The 20,977-nt window shown below is 37.5% G+C and overlaps 1 protein-coding gene across 3 annotated transcripts in view; it reads left to right on the top strand.

Moving 5' to 3' along the window:
* LOC109263360 (cytochrome b5 reductase 4) overlaps positions 1 to 20,977 on the top strand; it is a 105,562-nt gene that overhangs the window by 64,231 nt on the left and 20,354 nt on the right. For all 3 annotated transcript variants that reach the window (XM_019442768.2, XM_019442769.2, XM_019442767.2), the window contains exon 11: positions 20,529 to 20,669. In XM_019442768.2, coding sequence (XP_019298313.2) covers positions 20,529 to 20,669 — 141 coding nt within the window. The remainder of the gene's footprint in view (positions 1 to 20,528; positions 20,670 to 20,977) is intronic.

Below are 20,977 nucleotides of genomic sequence, written 5' to 3'. Positions count from 1 at the left end.
TATTGTCCAAATGACAAGCTGACAAGGCTTTATTCTTTTTTAAAACAGCTGGATGGTATACCGTGTGTATGTATATGTATGTGTGTGGTGTGTATGTATGTATATAAATATATATACCACATCTTCTTTATCCATTCATCTATCAGTGGACACTTAACTTGTTTCCATATCTTGGCTATGGGGAGGTGCATGTGTCTTTTTATATTAATATTTTATATTTTTGTTTTCTTCAGATAAATACTTAGAAGTGGAATACTGGATCATATGGTAGTTGTATTTTTAATTTTTTGACAAACTCCATTCTGTTTCCCATAGTGGCTGCACCAATTCAGATTCCCACCAACAGTGCACAAGGGTACCCTTATGCAACTCTTATTTTGTGTTTTTGAGAATGTCAGTTCTCAGAGGTGTGAGGTGACAGCTCATTGTGGTTTTGATTTGCATTTCCCTGATGATTGGTGATGCTGAGTACCTTTTTATGCACCTGTTGACCATTTGTATGCCTTCTTTGGAAAATGTCTCTTTAGGTTCCCTGAATTTTATTTTTAGATTTTAATCTATTTTTTAATCAGATTGTGTTTTTGCCATTGAGTTGCATGAGTTCTTTATATATTTTGGATCTTAACCCTTTATCACATATATGATTTGCAAATATTGTCTCCCATTCAGCAGGTTGCCTTTTCATTTTGTTGGTAGTTTTCTATTATTGTAGAAGCTTTTTATTTTATTTTAAAAGTTTATTTTATTTATTTTTGAGAGAGTGAGCAAGCAGAGAGGAGGGGCAGAGAGAGGGGACAGAGGATCCAGAGCAGGCCTACACTGTCAGCACAGAGCCCGATGTGAGGCTCGAACTCACAAATTGCAAGACCGTGACCTGAGCCGAAGTCAGATGCTTAACTGACTTAACCCAGGGGCCCCTTGTAGAAGCTTTTTAGTTTGATGTAGCGTCTAACTTTAATTTTGCTTTTGTTGCCTTTGATGTCAGCTCCAAAAAATCGTTGCCAGGATCGCAAGTAGCTTACCATCTGGTTTCTTCTTCTTCTTGTCACAGGTCTTACATTCAAGTCTTTAATCTACTTTAGTTTTCGTATATGTTATAAGATACTAGTCTAGTTTCATTATTTCGTATATGGCTGTCCAGTTTTCCCAGCACCATTTACCTAAAGGGACTGTCCTTTCCCCATTGTGTATATTCTTGCCTCCTTTGTCATAAATTAATTTACATATATGTGTAGGTTTATTTCTGGGCTATAATCTTCCATTGATTTATATGTCTGTTTTTATGGCTACCATATTGTTTTGTTTACCATAGTTTTGTAGAATAGTGAAAAAGGGGAGTATGGTACCTCTAGCTTTCTTTCTTAAGATTTAAGATTGCTTAAGATTGCTTTGGCTATTTTTTTGTGTGATTTCATACAAATTTTAGGATTATTTGTTCTAGGTCTGTGAAACATGCTATTGGTATTTTGACAGTGATTACACTGAATGTGTAGATTGTTTGGGGGAGTATGGACATTTTAACAATTTTTGTGGATTCTTCCAATTCATGAGCATAGTATTTCCTTCCATTTGTATCATCTTCAGTTTTTACCATCTATATCTTATACTTTTCAGACTACAGGTCTTTTACCATCTTGGTTAAATTCCTAGGTTTTATTCTTTGTGATACAATTTTAAATGAGATTGTTTTCTCAATTTCTCTTTCTGATAGTTCATTATTAGTGTACAGAAATGCAACATATTTTTTTTGGTATATTGATTTCATATCCTGTAACATCAATTATTATTTCTAACAGTTTTTTGGTAGAATCTTTAGGGTTTTTTTAAATATGTAATATGTCATCTACAAATAGTGACAGTTTTACTTCTTCATTTCTGATTTGGGTATTTTTTATTTCTTTTTCTTGCTCTGGCTGGGACTTCCAATATTATGTTGAATAAAAGTGGGAGAGTCAGCATCCTTCTCTTGTTCCTGACCAGCTTTTTACCATTGAATATGATTTTAGCTGTGAGCTTGTCATTAGCAGCCTTTATTAATGTTGAGGTGTGTTCCCTCTCTACCCACTTTGTTAAAAGTTTTTATTATAAATGAGTGTTAAATTTTGTGAAATGCTTTTTCTGCATCTGTTGAGATAATCATATGGTTTCTGTCTCCCATTTATTAATGTAGTGTATCACATTGATTGGTTTGTGGATGATGAACCATTCTTGTATCCCTAGAATAAATCCTTCTTTACCATGGTGTATAATCATTTTAATGTATTGTTGAGATCAGTTTGTTAATATTTTGTTGAGGATTTTTACATTTATGTTCATCATGGTATTGGTTCTGTAATTTTCATCTCTTCTGGTGTCCTTGTCTCGTATTAGGGTAATACTAGCCTTGTAAAATGAGTTAAGAAGCATTCCTTCCTTTTCTTTTTTTGGGAAGGATTGGTATTAATTTTTCTTTGAATGTTTGGTATTATTCACCAGTGAAGATATCTGGCCTGGACTTTGTTTGTTGGCAGGTTTTTAAATTACTGATTCAGTCCTTACTAGTAATTGGTTCATTCAGAATTTCTGTTTTTTCATGATTAGGTCCTAAAAGATTGTACGTTTCTAGGAATTTAAATACATCCCATAGGTTGTCCAATTTGTTGGTGTATAATTATTCATAGAATTCTTTTATGATCTTTTACATTTCTGTGGTACCAGTTGTAATATCATCTCTTTTTTTCTGATTTTATTTGAGCCCTAATTTTTTTTTTAAGTCTAGCTAATGGTTATCCAATTTTATTTATCTTTTTAAAGAACCAATTCTTAGTTTCATTGATCTCTTTTATTGTGTTTTTAGTCTCTGTTTCATGTATTTCTGCTCTGATATTTAATGTTTTTTTCCTTCTACTATCTTAGTGCTTCATTTATTCTTTTTGTTCTGGTTCCTTGATATATGAAGTTAGGTTGTTTTTTTGAGATTGTTTTCATTTATTGAGGTAGGCATTTGGTACTATGAAATTCCCTTTAGAAAACTGCTTTTGCTGTATCCCATATTTTGATATGTTGTATTTCCTTTTCATTTGTCTCAAAGTTTTTTTGATTTCTTCTTTTATTTGTTGACCCATTGATTGTTCAACCATGCTGTTTCATCTCCACACATCTGTGAATTTTTCACTTTTGTTCTTGTAATTGATTTCTAGTTTCATACCATTATAGTTGGAGAAGGTGTTTGATATGATTTAAAATTTGTTCTGTGGCCTAACATATGTTCTGTGTGCACTTGAGAAGAATGCATATTTTATTGTTTTTGGGTGGAGTGTTCTGTATATATCTATTAAATCAGTTTGGCCTAATGTGTCATTTAAGGCCAGTGTTTCCTCATTGATTTCCTTTCCGGTGTAAGTGGCATATCGAAGTCCATTACTATTAATGTATTGTCAATTTCTCCCAATTAGGTCTGTTAATATTTGTTTTATATATTTAGATACTCTAACCTCTGTTGGGTATATAATATTTACAAATGTTATATCCTCTTTTTGGATTGACCCCTTTATCATTATATAATGCTGTCTTTGTCTCTGATTAGGGTCTTGGTTTTGAAGTCTATTTTGTGTGATAGAAGTAGAGCCAACTCAGCTTTCTTTGGGTTTCCATTTGCATGGAAATTCCTTTTTTCATTCCTTTGCTTTCTATCTGTATGTGTCTATCTGAAGTGAGTCTCTTATAGGCAGTGTTTAGATGGATCCTGTTTTTTAATCCATTCAGCCGCTCTATGCCTTTTGACTGGAGAATTTAGTCTATTTACATTAAAATGATTATTGATAGGTATGTACTTTTTGCCATCTTGTTAATTGTTTTCTGATTGTTTTGTAGTTCCTTTCTTCTTGCTCTCTTCCGTTAGGATTTGATGACTTTCCTTAGTATTATATGTAGATTCCTTTTTTGTTATCTTTAGTGTTTACACTGTAGGTTTTTGCTTTATGGTTACCATGAATGAGGCTTACATACAAAAATCTATATTTGTAATGGTCTATTTTAAATTGATAACAAGTTTGAATGCATTCTACAACTCTACATTTTTGATGTTACATTTAACAAGAACTTTTTTCTTGTGTAAACCTTAAGTAATTATTGAAGTTGCAGTTGTTTTTATCACTTTTATCATTAACCTTCATACTAGCTTTATAAGTGATTAATCTACTACCTTTGTTATATATTTACCTTTACCGATGAAATTTATACTTTCATATATTTTCTTGCTACTAATTAGTGCCATTTCGTACCAGCTTAATGAAGTCTCTCTAACATTTCTTGTAAGGCTAGTTTAGTGATCATGAACTCCTTTGGCTCTTACTTGCTTGGAAAACTCTTTTTTTAATAGAGATTAAATTTTAGTCTCTACTATCTAATGTTTAGGCATTACAAAGTTATTAGGAAGTGATATCTGAATAGGGAAGCCTCCTTGTTCTTAGACTGTTGTTCAACCATTTACTCCTTCAGGTTCCTTTTTATGAAAGGTGCAAAAACAAGTTTAAGTTTATGCCTCATATGCACATCACCTTTTATTTTATATTAAAGACAACATGTTTATTGTTTTTCTGTTTATTTAAACCATTTTCTCAGTTTACTCCTAAAAGATGTAATTCATTTCCTTCATTTCATTTCTTCATTCATTTCTATTTTTTGTTTATTTTTTAGGTTTTTAATCTTAGTATAACATATTTATAAAAAGAGAATGCATATTATAAGTGTTCCACTTGATGAATTTTCACATGACATCCTCTATATTTGTTTGTTTTAAGTTCATTATTTTGAGAGTGAGGGAGAGAGAAAGGATCCCAGGCAGGCTGTATGCTGACAGTGCAGAACCTGCCTGACATAGGGCTCAAACCCACGAGCTGTGAGATCATGGCCTGAGTTGAAACCAAGAGGCAAATCGACTTGGCCACCCAGGTGCCCCGATCCAAGAGTTTTAAAATTTCACAATATGATATGCCTTAATGTGGGTCTGTTGTCATTTATCTTACTGGCTCTTTATCCTTTGTGTTATTTTTCATTATAGAAACTTAAGACCTACAGTTCTGGGAAATATTGATTTTCCTTATCTTCATAGTCTGTTTTTTGCTGTGCAGAATAAGAAGTATTCTTATTTGAAGCCTTTTTAAATAAGTCTTCTAACTAGCTCATCTTTTCTCTCTTATTTTCAATATTGTCCTTTTGTTCTATATTTTGTTGGGTGATTTCTTTAGCTGTGTCTTTCTGTTCTTCTATTGACTTATTCATTTCTACTATCATATTTTTAACTTCTAAGAACCCTTTTCATTTCTGTTCCTTTGTTTTAGTATCATGTTCTTCACAGCCTCTCTTATCTTTTTAAGAGTTACTGACAGAGTTTTAGAGTTTCCTTCTCCCTATTTAACCTGTGTCCCCAAAGTTTGTTTGTTTTAGTTTGTCTTTCATATTAGATGCTTTCTTTGAATGTCTTTTGATCCCTGACTATCTGCTCATATATCTGGGGGTGGAACTCTAAAAGCTGCTTAGAAACTTTGTGCATGTGGGTGAGACTTGTTAACAATAATATTACCTATATGGATGGGTCGCTTCCTTGGAAGAAGTTCGATGCCAGTATTTTGCAAAGTCTTAAGAGTAGACAGTGTCCTACTTTGCACTCAAAATTTCAAAAGTCTTATGGGGAAAGTGGGCTGGGTGTCTGTAAATTTAATTTCTTTTATTTGTTTGTTACCTAGTATACTATATTAATTTGCTAGGGTATTTGCATAGCAAAGTACCACAAACTGGGTGGCCTAACAAATTTTTCTCAGTCTAGACGCCAGAAGTCCAAGATCAAGGTGTTAGCAGAGTTGGTTTCTTCTGAGACTTCTTTCCTTTGCTCGTAGATGGCCATCCTCACATGGTCTTCCCTTCATGTGTCTGTACCCCTCATTGCCTCTTTTTATAAGGACATCAGTCATACTGTATTAGGGATCACACACTAATGACCTCATTTTCACTTATTTAACCTTCTAAAATAACTTATCCCCAAGTACAGCCACATTATGAGTTACATCTTCAACATAGGAAAATTGAGGGGGACACAGTTCAGCCTTGTAACGTATACCCAATCCAGAGACCCTTTGTTTTACCCACTCTAGAGAGTAAACTTCTAATATTTTGCCAGAATAAGAGAGGGCCAATATGTGTCTATTATAAGTAGGGCAGGACTTCATAAAGGGTGAGAGATGGGAGATTTCTTATAAGAACATCTGGAAGGTGGTTTCAGCTCCATCTTCACTCTAATTCCAGAGATAATTGGTCCTGCCAATTCCTGAGCCTTTGGGGATTTTTTTTTTTTTGTTATAAATGAGTTGAGTCTGGCTTTCTTTACTTCTAGTTTAGGATTCAGCTTTATTGAGTCTGTTGAATCAATACTAGTTACTAGTTACTAGTTATCTCTTTACTTTGTCAGCTCCTAAAGTTTTGTTGCATTTTTTAATTTCCATTCTTTCTGTCCTTGTAGTCTTATGCCTTACAAAACAACCGAACAACCTCCTCTCCCCACAAAAAAAAAAAAAAGAAAAAAAAGAAAAAAAAAACTTCACTATTTTTTTTAGGGGAGTTAGGAGGAATTAACTGAATGTATTCACTGTAGCATCTTTAAATATTTAAAATTATTATAGGGGTGCCTGGGTGGCTCAGTTGGTTAAGCATCTGACTGTGGCTCAGGTCGCGATCTCGCAGTTCGTGAGTTCACGCCCCGCATTGGGCCCTGTGCTGACAGCTCAGAGCCTGGAGCCTGCTTTGGATTCTGTGTCTCCCTCTCTCTCTGCCCCTCCCCCATGCTGTCTCTCAAAAATAAATGAATATTTGAATTTTTTTTTAATATTATAAATATTTAAAACTATAAAGATATATTTGTGGATAATATTTAATTTCAGTAAAGTATCAGTGTTATTTTGAGTATATGTTGTGACTAGAAGGCTGTTTTAGGCACAATGTGAATTATTTTCCCAAATGGAAGAACATACACTGACATGAGACTGAAGAGTACTTTTTTATAAAGAGACAGACTAGCAATAGCCAGTTCTCTAATACAACCTGAACATATTCTGAGGTAACCCCAAGTGAACAGATGCTGATGAATTTGTGAATGACTCCCTGAAAGAAGCAAATTTCAAGCAGTGTTGTGAAAGTAACTCTCAAAAAAGTAATAAGAAACTATGAAGGGTTTTCCAGGAAGAGCTTCAGACTGTTCCTAGGTACTTATTGTGCTAGGTATTTTGCAGGTTGTAGAGAAAGAAAAATGTAGGCCATGAGTGAGGAAAAGTCAAATAGAATTCTTTTATTGTGGTATTAGGAAGGGAGAAAGAACATAGAGAAATAATAGTGTGATCTAGCAGATCAGAAGAAAATAGATAAAAGATAGTGATGATGAAAAGAGATACTATTAAAGTGAAATCTCTTGCCCTGAAATGATGTATCTAGTGATTGAAAAATCATGGCAAACCAGATAAAAGCCAAGCCCAAGAAATAAATGATGCTAGGAACTAAGAGTGACCTCTGTTTGGAAGTTGTTAGAATGAGTATCTCTCAGGTTTTCTCTATAATTTCCTGAGGCTTCCTAGAAACTCTTTTGTCTCTGCCATACATTTCTGCTTGAGTCATGAACCACCATAGTTAGCTTTAGCTTTCTTGTCTAAAATTGGAGCAGTGCATGTATTTTTCATTGAATTAAGTTTTTCACCTTGGAAAATGACTAAGAGTTTAGGGGATACTTTTATTTATTTGGCTGAGTTAGCAAAGATAATTTCTCCTTCCTTTCCCCTCCTTAAATGGTGACAGGAATTGTAGATTATTTTATTCACTAGCAAAGTTGAATACTTATATCATCAAATTATTGTGATTAACTTGCTGTCAATAACATAAAATGTTTATAGTCCATCACGTGGTTCCTAGGTTTTCAGTTTGTTGAAATTATTGACTTTATGATACTAGCATGCTGGCTTCCTCTTACTGAAATGTCTTAACTAAAAGAATTGTTGTTTGAAATGATATGTAAGTTGAAGACTTAATGCAGTACCTTCTCATGTCAAATCTAGAATTTACTTATACAAAAGATTAAAATACAGCAAAGAACATAATTAGGGAAGAGAAAACTACTTAATTTTTGCCTTTAATCCAAATGTAATAGGTGATATTTTAAACTGTTTATCAGTGGGACTAGACTACCACTTATAAGTTGGATGCCTCCCACTTTTACCCCCAAGATGACAATTATGAGCAAATAGTTGTGTGTGTGTGTGTGTGTGTGTGTGTGTGTGTGTGTGTGTGTGTGCGCGCGCGTGTGTGATGGTGAGGAACTTGTTTGTCTGTCAAGGTTCAGAAACTGATAGGTAATTGGGTTACTGTTTCTATACCCAACCTAAAATTTTATTTTAATGCAGTTACCTTTACTGTGGGGACTTTGATCACCAAAGTTAGTATTTTTTTTTTTAATTTTTTTTTAATGTTTATTTATTTTTGAGACAGAGAGAGACAGAGCATGAACGGGGGAGGGTCAGACAGAGAGGGAGACACAGAATCTGAAGCAGGCTCCAGGCTCTGAGCTGTCAGCACAGAGCCCGACACGGGGCTCGAACTCACAGACCGTGAGATCATGACCTGAGCGAAGTCGGACGCTTAACCGACTGAGCCACCCAGAGGCCCCCAAAGTTAGTATTAAAGATTTGCCAACAAACAACTCAGTACATGAATATTGGGATACAAAATTGTAAAAAAGAATTTTTAAATTTTTGTCATAATTGTGATGTCAGTAGCCACTTATAAACCTTTATGTTAAATATATTTATTGAATCTGTAACTGTCTTTTTAATGTAAATTGAACTATGTGAAATTGCTGATACTCTATTTTTAACCTAGGAAACTTGACAGTTTTACGTGGCTTGACCTATACTTTCATAACAGCTTCTTTTTAAAAATTTTTAAATTTTATTATTAGTTTTTATTTTTTGAAAGAGAGCATGCGTGTGGGTTGTAGAGGGGCAGAGGGTGAGGGAGGAAGAGATTCTTAAGCAGGCTCCATGCCTGGTGTGGAGCCCGATGACACGGCTCAAACCCACAAACCATGAGATCGTGACCTGAGCTGAAAATCAAGAGTTGGATGCTAAGCCACCCAGGTGCACCTCATAATAGCTTCTTAACTACAAAAACCACACACACACACACACACACACACACACACACACTGAGGTACTGTCTGTACTCATAAATGTGCTTGTTGACATACTGTAAGCAATCATTTAATTGAGACTTTCTGTAGGCCCATGATTCTGCAGGCAAGCTGCTTGCTCTCTCAATGGAACAGACCTTCTTGAAGGTGTAGGAAGAACCACCTCCTCACTGCTCCCCAAATTTTGCCTGTACATCCATGTTTCTTTGCTGTCTAAAATAAGCATTCAAAAGTACTAGAAATGAAGAAATACTGAAAATAGCAAAGAAAAACTTCTTGTGCTTTGTTCTCTTAAATTATCTCCTCTACCCAGCAGGCATGAAGTTGTCCTATACTCAGTAACCATACAATGCTTTCGCATCTTGCTGTCTTATTTTCATCTCTATCAAAATGGCCCAAACGTGAAATCTGAAGAAACACAGAATAGATGGGGCAGACTGTAACTGTGTAAGAAATTATTTACTGTGTTAAGAGATAAATGGAAGAAGTTTAAAACCTTAGAATTCAAGTGATTCAGGGACTTGAGTATACAGTGTTGGCTGCATTACTAGTTGTGGAATGAGAGAAGAAAGGTGATGGGTATAGAAGTGTTCCAGTTTAGTGCCAGTCTTGCTAAATGGTGTGTGGTCTAAGACTCCATTGAATCTAGTCTTGGAGAAAGAGCCACCTTTCTACTACTGTTCACTGTTACTGTTTAACTCCACAAAATCCTCACTTTGAAAGATTTAATTCTCATCAGTCTAAGGTAGTAAAACATCTTAGTATAACTTTAGGAATATTTTTTTTTTAACAGCTAAGACAAAGAGGAATCTGTGTTTTATTGTCAGTTTGATATTACTAAATTACCAATTATGTATGAAAATTCTCAGTTTTTGAGCATTCTGCTTCATTGTGTTTTATCCCAGTATATGAAGAGACAGATGTATGCCCACAGATAACTGTCATCCTTAGCGTTGGAAGACAGGTTGTGAATGTATTCTTATTCATATATACAAGAATGGTTTGGGCGAGGATATTAAAACTGTACTACTAGAGATTACGTGCAAGTTTTATCAAAATTAGTGAAAAGCCTAAATAATTTTTTTAAAAACAACAAAATAAATGCAGTTATGTAACTCTTTTAAAAGTAATATAACTCAGGGCACCTGGGTGGTTCAGTTGGTTAAGTGTACGACTCTTGATTTTGGCTCAGGTCATGATCTCATGAGGCCGTGACATCAAGCCCCATGCCTGCCTGGCATTCTCTCTCTCTCTTTCTCTTTCTCTTTCTCTTTCTCTTTCTCTTTCTCTTTCTCTTTCTCTTTCTCTTTCTATTTTATAAATAGATAAGCTTAAAAAAGAAAATAAAAGTAGTATAACTCAAATTTGTTATTTCTTCAGTATAGGAAGATATTCTAATGACTTCATAAGTTTGAATTATTTTATCAGTAGTCAAAATGTTATACATTTGTACAGTGCTTGAAAATAGTTTATACTGAAGTGTTCTAAACATCATTCGTGCAGTCAGGTTCACTGCTTATCGAGGTTCACTGCTCGTCAAGGTTACTGTCTTGGCACAAACAGATGGCTAGCAAGGCCCGTACAGTATGAACTGTGACAGATTCTAAGTGAAATGTCTGTTGGATTGAATGGCTGTAAGTTGTGGTTTTTTTCCTGTATGGACATATTTAGTACGTACATATATTTTTAAGTATTATAGATGTTAGTATGTTTTGGGTTGTTTTTTTCCCCCAAGACTACATTTTTAAGTATGTAGTCCCACTAACTGATTGCCCTATGTTGTTCAGGAAGATCTGGGAGGAATCGATGAGTAAAGAGAGATAGCAAATTAGGAGGTAAGTAAATGACATTTAGGTGATTGACAGTAGTAATGAGTGCTAAGAAGAAGTATCATCGATCAAAACAGAAGAGAATGGGGATATTCAAAAAGAGATATATGTGGGATGAATCTTGACTTGCTGAACTGATTCCTTAATTTGTACGTTATATAGTAGGAACTTGTAAAGGATAGAAGGATAATCTATAAATTTGTGCTTGTACTGACATAGTTAGAATGGGGAGGAAGGCACTAAAGAGCCATAAGCTAGTGTTGAACAGTGGTTCTCACACTTTTTGAACAAAGCTTATGAACTGGGGTAAGAAACTCATTAATAACTTCTTGCCTCTTTCCACATCTTCTCCAGCTGCTCTGTGACCTTGTACAAGCTATTTACCTTCTACAAGCCTCTGTTTCCAGTAGGGAAAATAAGAGTGGATAGGTGCTTTAAAAGTATGCTAAGTTGGAGTAGGAGTCGAAGACCAGATTGATGGCAGTGTGAACTCGTAAACCAGGGTTCTCTCTCTGCTCCTTCTCCCACTGAAGACTTCATCTGGATTTTAGCCTTGTGAAATTCTTTTCTTTAGAAGAACAGAAGAAACGTGTTTTTCATGTTTCTTTTCAACCAGAAGGAAAGAGTATGCCCAAATTATCATATTGGCCTTAGTATTTCAATATTACCCTGAGTGATATCATATGTGTGTTATTAAAAGAAGTGAGGTGTTTGGGATGGAAATTTTTCTGTCTCATGCTTTTGTTTCACCATCTTATATTTACTTCAGTTTCTCATTTTCTTGTCTAATTATTTATGCTCACGAAGCCAAAAACCTGACACTTAAATGATGGCATTGTGCAGACTGAACTAGTCAGCACATCTGCTTCATAGTCTTTTTCCCTCCTATGTTTCAGGGCCATCTGTCTATGCTGTCTCTCTCTTCAGTATAATTAAAAGATAAAAGCTTCCTTAAATGTTTCTGAAATTTTTAGAATCTGGATGTTCTTTGAAATTATAGCAGACTTATAGGCAAGAGGTTGAAATTATTTCGTTGGTGTTAAATAGCAAGAATACTCTATGAACTCTAACAAGAAGTGTCAGTAAATTACTGTAACCCAGGGTTTTGTTGTGTTTTATTTTTTTATTTTTTATTTTTTATTTTTTAATATATGAAATTTACTGTCAAATTGGTTTCCATACAACACCCAGTGCTCATCCCAAAAGGTGACCTCCTCAATACCCATCACCCACCCTGCCCTCCCTCCCACCCTGCCCTCCCTCCCACCCCCCATCAACCCTCAGTTTGTTCTCAGTTTTTAACAGTCTCTTATGCTTTGGCTCTCTCCCACTCTAACCTCTTTTTTTTTTTTTTTTCCTTCCCCTCCCCCATGGGTTTCTGTTATGTTTCTCAGGATCCACATAAGAGTGAAACCATATGGTATCTGTCTTTCTCTGTATGGCTTATTTCACTTAGCATCACACTCTCCAGTTCCATCCATGTTGCTACAAAAGGCCATATTTCATTTTTTCTCATTGCCACGTAGTATTCCATTGTGTATATAAACCACAATTTCTTTATCCATTCATCAGTTGATGGACATTTAGGCTCTTTCCATAATTTGGCTATTGTTGAGAGTGCCGCTATAAACATTGGGGTACAGGTGCCCCTATGCATCAGTACTCCTGTATCCCTTGGATAAATTCCTAGCAGTGCTATTGCTGGGTCATAGGGTAGGTCTATTTTTAATTTTCTGAGGAACCTCCACACTGCTTTCCAGAGCGGCTGCACCAATTTGCATTCCCACCAACAGTGCAAGAGGGTTCCTGTTTCTCCACATCCTCTCCAGCATCTATAGTCTCCTGATTTCTTCATTTTGGCCACTCTGACTGGCGTGAGGTGGTATCTGAGTGTGGTTTTGATTTGTATTTCCCTGATAAGGAGCGACGTTGAACATCTTTTCATGTGCCTGTTGGCCATCCGGATGTCTTCTTTAGAGAAGTGTCTATTCATGTTTTCTGCCCATTTCTTCACTGGGTTATTTGTTTTTCGGGTGTGGAGTTTGATGAGCTCTTTATAGATTTTGGATACTAGCCCTTTGTCCGATGTGTCATTTGCAAATATCTTTTCCCATTCCGTTGGTTGCCTTTTAGTTTTGTTGGTTGTTTCCTTTGCTGTGCAGAAGCTTTTTATCTTCATAAGGTCCCAGTAATTCACTTTTGCTTTTAATTCCCTTGCCTTTGGGGATGTGCCGAGTAAGAGATTGCTACGGCTGAGGTCAGAGAGGTCTTTTCCTGCTTTCTCCTCTAAGGTTTTGATGGTTTCCTGTCTCACATTCAGGTCCTTTCTCCATTTTGAGTTTATTTTTGTGAATGGTGTGAGAAAGTGGTCTAGTTTCAACCTTCTGCATGTTGCTGTCCAGTTCTCCCAGCACCATTTGTTAAAGAGACTGTCTTTTTTCCATTGGATGTTCTTTCCTGCTTTGTCAAAGATGAGTTGGCCATACGTTTGTGGGTCTAGTTCTGGGGTTTCTATTCTATTCCATTGGTCTATGTGTCTGTTTTTATGCCAATACCATGCTGTCTTGATGATGACAGCTTTGTAGTAGAGGCTAAAGTCTGGGATTGTGATGCCTCCTGCTTTGGTCTTCTTCTTCAAAATTACTTTGGCTATTCGGGGCCTTTTGTGGTTCCATATGAATTTTAGGATGGCTTGTTCTAGTTTCGAGAAGAATGCTGGTGCAATTTTGATTGGGATTGCATTGAATGTGTAGATAGCTTTGGGTAGTATTGACATTTTGACAATATTTATTCTTCCAATCCATGAGCAGGGAGTGTCTTTCCATTTCTTTATATCTTCTTCAATTACCTGCATAAGCTTTCTATAGTTTTCAGCATACAGATCTTTTACATCTTTGGTTAGATTTATTCCTAGGTATTTTATGCTTCTTGGTGCAATTGTGAATGGGATCAGTTTCTTCATTTGTCTTTCTGTTGCTTCATTGTTAGTGTATAAGAATGCAACTGATTTCTGCACATTGATTTTGTATCCTGCAACTTTGCTGAATTCATGTATCAGTTCTAGCAGACTTTTGGTGGAGTCTATCGGATTTTCCATGTATAATATGTCATCTGCAAAAAGCGAAAGCTTGACTTCATCTTTGCCAATTTTGATGCCTTTGATTTCCTTTTGTTGTCTGATTGCTGATGCTAGAACTTCCAGCACTATATTAAACAGCAGCGGTGACAGTGGGCATCCCTGTCGTGTTCCTGATCTCAGGGAAAAAGCTCTCAGTTTTTCCCCGTTGAGGATGATGTTAGCTGTGGGCTTTTCATAAATGGCCTTTATGATCTTTAAGTATGTTCCTTCTATCCCGACTTTCTCAAGGGTTTTTATTAAGCAAGGGTGCTGGATTTTGTCAAAGGCCTTTTCTGCATCGATTGACAGGATCATATGGTTCTTCTCTTTTTTTTTGTTAATGTGATGTATCACGTTGATCGATTTGCGAATGTTGAACCAGCCCTGCATCCCAGGAATGAATCCCACTTGATCATGGTGAATAATTCTTTTTATATGCTGTTGAATTCGATTTGCTAGTATCTTATTAAGAATTTTTGCATCCATATTCATCAGGGATATTGGCCTGTAGTTCTCTTTTTTTACTGGGTCTCTGTCTGGTTTAGGAATCAAAGTAATACTGGCTTCATAGAATGAGTCTGGAAGTTTTCCTTCCCTTTCTATTTCTTGGAATAGCTTGAGAAGGATAGGTATTATCTCTGCTTTAAATGTCTGGTAGAACTCCCCTGGGAAGCCGTCTGGTCCTGGACTCTTATTTGTTGGGAGATTTTTGATAACCGATTCAATTTCTTCGCTGGTTATGGGTCTGTTCAAGCTTTCTATTTCCTCCTGATTGAGTTTTGGAAGAGTGTGGGTGTTTAGAAATTTGTCCATTTCTTCCAGGTTGTCCAATTTGCTGGCATATAATTTTTCATAGTATTCCCTGATAATTGTTTGTATCTCTGAGGGATTGGTTGTAATCATTCCATTTTCATTCATGATTTTATCTATTTGGGTCATCTCCCTTTTCTTTTTGAGAAGCCTGGCTAGAGGTTTGTCAATTTTGTTTATTTTTTCAAAAAACCAACTCTTGGTTTCGTTGATCTGCTCTACAGTTTTTTTAGATTCTATATTGTTTATTTCTGCTCTGATCTTTATGATTTCTCTTCTTCTGCTGGGTTTAGGCTGCCTTTGCTGTTCTGCTTCTATTTCCTTTAGGTGTGCTGTTAGATTTTGTATTTGGGATTTTTCTTGTTTCTTGAGATAGGCCTGGATTGCAATGTATTTTCCTCTCAGGACTGCCTTCGCTGCATCCCAAAGCGTTTGGATTGTTGTATTTTCATTTTCGTTTGTTTCCATATATGTTTTAATTTCTTCTCTAATTGCCTGGTTGACCCACTCATTCGTTAGTAGGGTGTTCTTTAACCTCCATGCTTTTGGAGGTTTTCCAGACTTTTTCCTGTGGTTGATTTCAAGCTTCATAGCATTGTGGTCTGAAAGTATGCATGGTATAATTTCAATTCTTGTAAACTTATGAAGGGCTGTTTTGTGACCCAGTATATGATCTATCTTGGAGAATGTTCCATGTGCACTCGAGAAGAAAGTATATTCTGTTGCTTTGGGATGCAGAGTTCTAAATATATCTGTCAAGTCCATCTGATCCAATGTATCATTCAGGGCCCTTGTTTCTTTATTGACTGTGTGTCTAGATGATCTATCCATTTCTGTAAGTGGGGTGTTAAAGTCCCCTGCAATGACCACATTCTTATCAATAAGGTTGCTTATGTTTATGAGTAATTGTTTTATATATCTGGGGGCTCGGGTATTTGGCGCATAGACATTTATAATAGTTAGCTCTTCCTGGTGGATAGACCCTGTGATTATTATATAATGCCCTTCTTCATCTCTTGTTACAGCCTTTAATTTAAAGTCTAGTTTGTCTGATATAAGTATGGCTACTCCAGCTTTCTTTTGGCTTCCAGGAGCATGATAAATAGTTCTCCATCCCCTCACTCTCAATCTAAAGGTGTCCTCAGATCTAAAATGAGTCTCTTGTAGACAGCAAATAGATGGGTCTTGTTTTTTTATCCATTCTGATACCCTATGTCTTTTAGTTGGTGCATTTAATCCATTTACATTCAGTGTTATAGAAAGATATGGGTTTAGAGTCATTGTGATGTCTGTATGTTTTATGCTTGTAGTGATGTCTCTGGTACTTTGTCTCACAGGATCCCCCTTAGGATCTCTTGTAGGGCTGGTTTCGTGGTGACAAATTCCTTCAGTTTTTGTTTGTTTGGGAAGACCTTTATCTCTCCTTCTATTCTAAATGACAGACTTGCTGGATAAAGGATTCTCGGCTGCATATTTTTTCTGTTTAGCACACTGTAGATATCGTGCCAAGCCTTTCTGGCCTGCCAAGTTTCAAAGGAGAGATCAGTCACGAGTCTTATAGGTCTCCCTTTATATGTGAGGGCACGTTTATCCCTTGCTGCTTTCAGAATTTTCTCTTTATCCTTGTATTTTGCCAGTTTCACTATGATATGTCGTGCAGAAGATCGATTCAAGTTACGTCTGGAGGGAGTTCTCTGTGCCTCTTGGATTTCAATGCCTTTTTCCTTCCCCAGTTCAGGGAAGTTCTCAGCTATAATTTGTTCAAGTACCCCTTCAGCACCCTTCCCTCTCTCTTCCTCCTCTGGGATACCAATTATGCGTATATTATTTTTTTTTAGTGTATCACTTAGTTCTCTAATTTTCCCCTCATACTCCTGGATTTTTTTATCTCTCTTTCTTTCAGCTTCCTCTTTCTCCATAACTTTATCTTCTAGTTCACCTATTCTCTCCTCTGCCTCTTCAAGCCGAGCCATCGTGGATTCCATTTTGTTTTGCAATTCGTTTAAAGCGTTTTTCAACTCCTCGTGACTGTTCCTTAGTCCCTCGATCTTTGTGGCAAGAGATTCTCTGCTGTCCTGTATACTGTTTTCAAGCCCAGCGATTAATTTTATGACTATTATTCTAAATTCACTTTCTGTTATATTATTTAAATCCTTTTTGATCAGTTCATTAGCTGTTGTTATTTCCTGGAGATTCTTCTGGGGGGAATTCTTCCGTTTGGTCATTTTGGAGAGTCCCTGGCGTGGTGAGGACCTGCAGTGCACTTCCCCTGTGCTGTGGTGTATAACTGGAGTTAGTGGGCGGGGCCGCAGTCCGACCCGATGTCTGCCCCCAGCCCACTGCTGGGGCCACAGTCAGACTGGTGTGTGCCTTCTCTTCCCCTCTCCTAGGGGCGGGATTCACTGTGGGGTGGCGTGTCCCGTCTGGGCTACTTGCACACTGCCAGGCTTGTGTTGCTGGGGATCTGGCGTATTAGCTGGGGTGGGTAGGCAAGGTGCACGGGGGCTGGAGGGGCAGGCTTAGCTCGCTTCTCCTTAGGTGATCCACTTCAGGAGGAGCCCTGTGGCAGCGGGAGGGAGTCAGATCCGCTGCCGGAGGTTTGGCTCCGCAGAAGCACAGAGTTGGGTGTTTGCGCGGAGCGAGCAAGTTCCCTGGCAGGAACTGGTTCCCTTTGGGATTTTGGCTGGGGGATGGGCGGGGGAGATGGCGCTGGTGAGCGCCTTTGTTCCCCGCCAAGCTGAGCTCTGCCGTCCGGGGGCTCAGCAGCTCTCCCTCCCTTTGTCCTCCAGCCTTCCCGCTTTCCGAGCAGAGCTGTTAACTTCTGACCTCCCAGACGCTAAGTCGCGCTTGCTGTCAGAACACAGTCCGTCCGGCCCCTCCGCTTTTGCCAGCCAGACTCGGGGGCTCTGCTTGGCCGGCGAGCCGCCCCTCCGCCCCGGCTCCCTCCCGCCAGTCCGTGGAGCGCGCACCGCCTCGCCGCCCTTCCTACCCTCTTCCGTGGGCCTCTGGTCTGCGCTTGACTCCGGAGACTCCCTTCTGCTAATCCTCTGGCGGTTTTCTGGGTTCTTTAGGCAGGTGTAGGTGGAATCTAAGTGATCGGCAGGACGCGCTGTGAGCCCCGCGTCCTCCTACGCCGCCATCTTCCAGAACCCCCCTGTTGTGTTTTAAATATAATCGAAGAGATGCATACTTCCTGTAGCACATCTTTTCTGTCAGACACTAGAGTTGGCATTGTCATCAGAGGATGAACCTTTTCATCCATCAGTAAAGTTTTCAGAAGGGCATGATTACATTTCATTATAAGATAGCACTAAGGCCCTTAGGCCTAGGCAAGACAGGCACTCGCCCTGGACTCCAGACTTGGAAAACTCCCCAGTGGCTCTCTTCCAGTCACACCCCTCCCATAGGATGAGAAGTGTGCAGGGCCAAGAAATGTCCACCTACTGTTCACCCTCTTTCCTTCAACACTGCACTCCGAGCATCTGGAACCCAGAATTCATGCTCACGTGTCCTCAGATCCAATTGCATTCAAGGAGTGGCCAAGGCTATTTATGAGGAAAGCAAGTAGATGAGCTTAAACATAGGGGATGTGTATCCACACCCACATAAAGCTCCACTCAGTGTCAGACAGGGTGGGGGGGTGAGAGGAGAAGGGGGGCAGGCCATAGCTAGTCAGTGGGGGTGCAGCTCTCATCCTCTGCCATCTTCCTGCATGGAACTCCGAGAAATTCAAGAATCCTGAATTTGAACCTCACCTGCTAGGACATTATTTAACAGTCATTCATGTGATTTATAACTTTTAAATGTTTAGACATATAGTACATGGATCTCTGATTGTATTCTCACTCTGAGTCCCAGAAAGGAAGGGACAAGGAGATCACTTGAACCTGCATTTCTCCTTGTGGGTAAGCCTATGTCCATTGATCCTTTGTCAGTTGAATACTGGATTAGGTGCTCTAGGATAACTTTACAGTGATTCCTTTAGCTATAGTCTGGTCCAAGCTATGCCCTGGCACTAGAATGAGGTGACTCGAAGAGTGCCCCTTGGTTTTGGTGTGCAGTGCTATACTCGAAACTTATGTGCATGCTGAGCTACCATGGAAGCAAGTGGAAAGATTTAGTGACTGGGGTCTTTAGGGCCCACAGGGACAAGGGAACATGAGAAATTGGATGATACTGTGGCCAAAATGATTTCTTAGGATTATAAGTGAATTTCAGTTTTCCTCACTATTGATTATTAGGTGTTGGGCCTTCACCCCCTAAAATCTTGAGTAAATCTGTACCTACTTAAATATTTTTAGGTGTAAAAAAAAAAAAAAAAAAAGGTGAGAGAATAATTAGGATAAGAAATTATCAGAGTTAATTCCTTTCCATCTCTGTAAATGCTGTTTTATAAGAGAGGAAATAACAAAACAAACCAGCATCATCAGTCTGTCTGGTGTACTATTTATGTCCAAAAAAGAATTTTGTAAGTGAAAATGTTAATGCTTCCAGAATTCTGATAACAAGTTCTTCTAACTTAAATGATATTAGTTTGTTTTATGTACAGATCATATTTCCTGAGCTTGGGATATTAATTTCAAATATTTTCAAAATTTATAGAAATACTTTGTTTCTTTTTATTTGTTTATACATTAGTACCACAAACTGGGAATTTTCATTTTTCTCTTAAATTAATTTTTTGAATAATGAAAACTTACACCCTTATATATAAAAGTTTTGCTGTAATCATTTCTTAACAGTTAAAATTATATAATTTATATACATATATACATAAACATAGAGAAATAGAATGTATATTTTTCCTGTGTTTATCAAAGAAGTATTTCCAAATTATTTAATAGTACTGATATTGTTAAACCTTAAATACTTTGAATTTCAAAACCATTTGGTAAGAAAAGACTTTAGAATGTAGATTTGTTGATTATCAAATATTTTTCACATCTGTAATTTAATTATATAGCTGTGAATATAAGGCTTAAAAGATGAAATTATTAAAATGAATTTAAGAAGAAATAAATTAGGCTTTAATTTCTTAGAATGTAATGCTTTTAATATGTTACAATTACAGATATGAGGAAATAAGACTTAGTGAAGTCATTTTTCAAACTACAGAGGTATTTACAGTTTTAAAAATAGATATCTCAGAGAATAAAATGAAAAAATTTCCAACTTTCAGATATTCAAACTACTGATGAATATTTATTTATTTATTTATTGTTAATGTTTATTTTTGAGAGAGAGAGACAGAGTGTGAGTGAGGGAGGGGCAGAGAGAGAGGGAGACACAGAATCCGAAACAGGCTCCATCCAGGCTCTGAGCTAGCTGTCAGCAGAGTCCATCATGGGGCTCAAACTTAACGAACCGTGAGATCATGACCAGAGCCAAAGTCAGACACTCAACCGACTGAGCCACCCAGGGGCCCCTGATGAATTTTTAAAGCATGTAGGCATTTTAGTGAAATTTGAGCTTTCCTAAGTATAGAAGCTGAATCTGTGCTTTCACTTAGTCTAGTGTTACTTTATTTAATTTATTTATCAATGAGAGAAAATGCATCACTTTCTAGGTTTATACTACAGAAAGTGCCGGTTAATTTCCAAGGAAGGTGTTACTCATGATACGAAGCTTTTCTGCCTGATGCTGCCACCAAGCACTCATCTTCAGGTGCCAGTTGGGCAACATGTTTACCTCAAGTTAACTATTACAGGTAAGGTAAATAAAGGTTTTGGGGAAACCGTTTCTTTCCTTATTAGCAGTTGCAAATCAGTACTAATCCTTTTAGGAAGTAACTATTTAGGTTATTAATAAATGCTTCTGGCAGCTGACTGATTAATAGCCAGGTTCTAGGTTCGTAGATGCAGCGTTCCTGCGTGTTGGAGCCGCAGCCCTGCTGTATCACTGTAGGGAGCGAAGAAACTGCCGGTCAGAGAGAGAGCTCCACCAGCACTGTTACTTATTACTGAGAACACTAGGGGAAAGAGGGGAGGGAGTGCCTAAGTGGTCCTTCAGGGAGAC

The sequence above is a fragment of the Panthera pardus genome, unplaced genomic scaffold (assembly GCF_024362965.1).
Source record: "Panthera pardus isolate Hobbes unplaced genomic scaffold, ASM2436296v1 HiC_scaffold_17, whole genome shotgun sequence".
Taxonomy (NCBI): Eukaryota; Metazoa; Chordata; class Mammalia; order Carnivora; family Felidae; genus Panthera; species Panthera pardus.
This window is presented reverse-complemented; position numbering and strand designations above follow the sequence as displayed.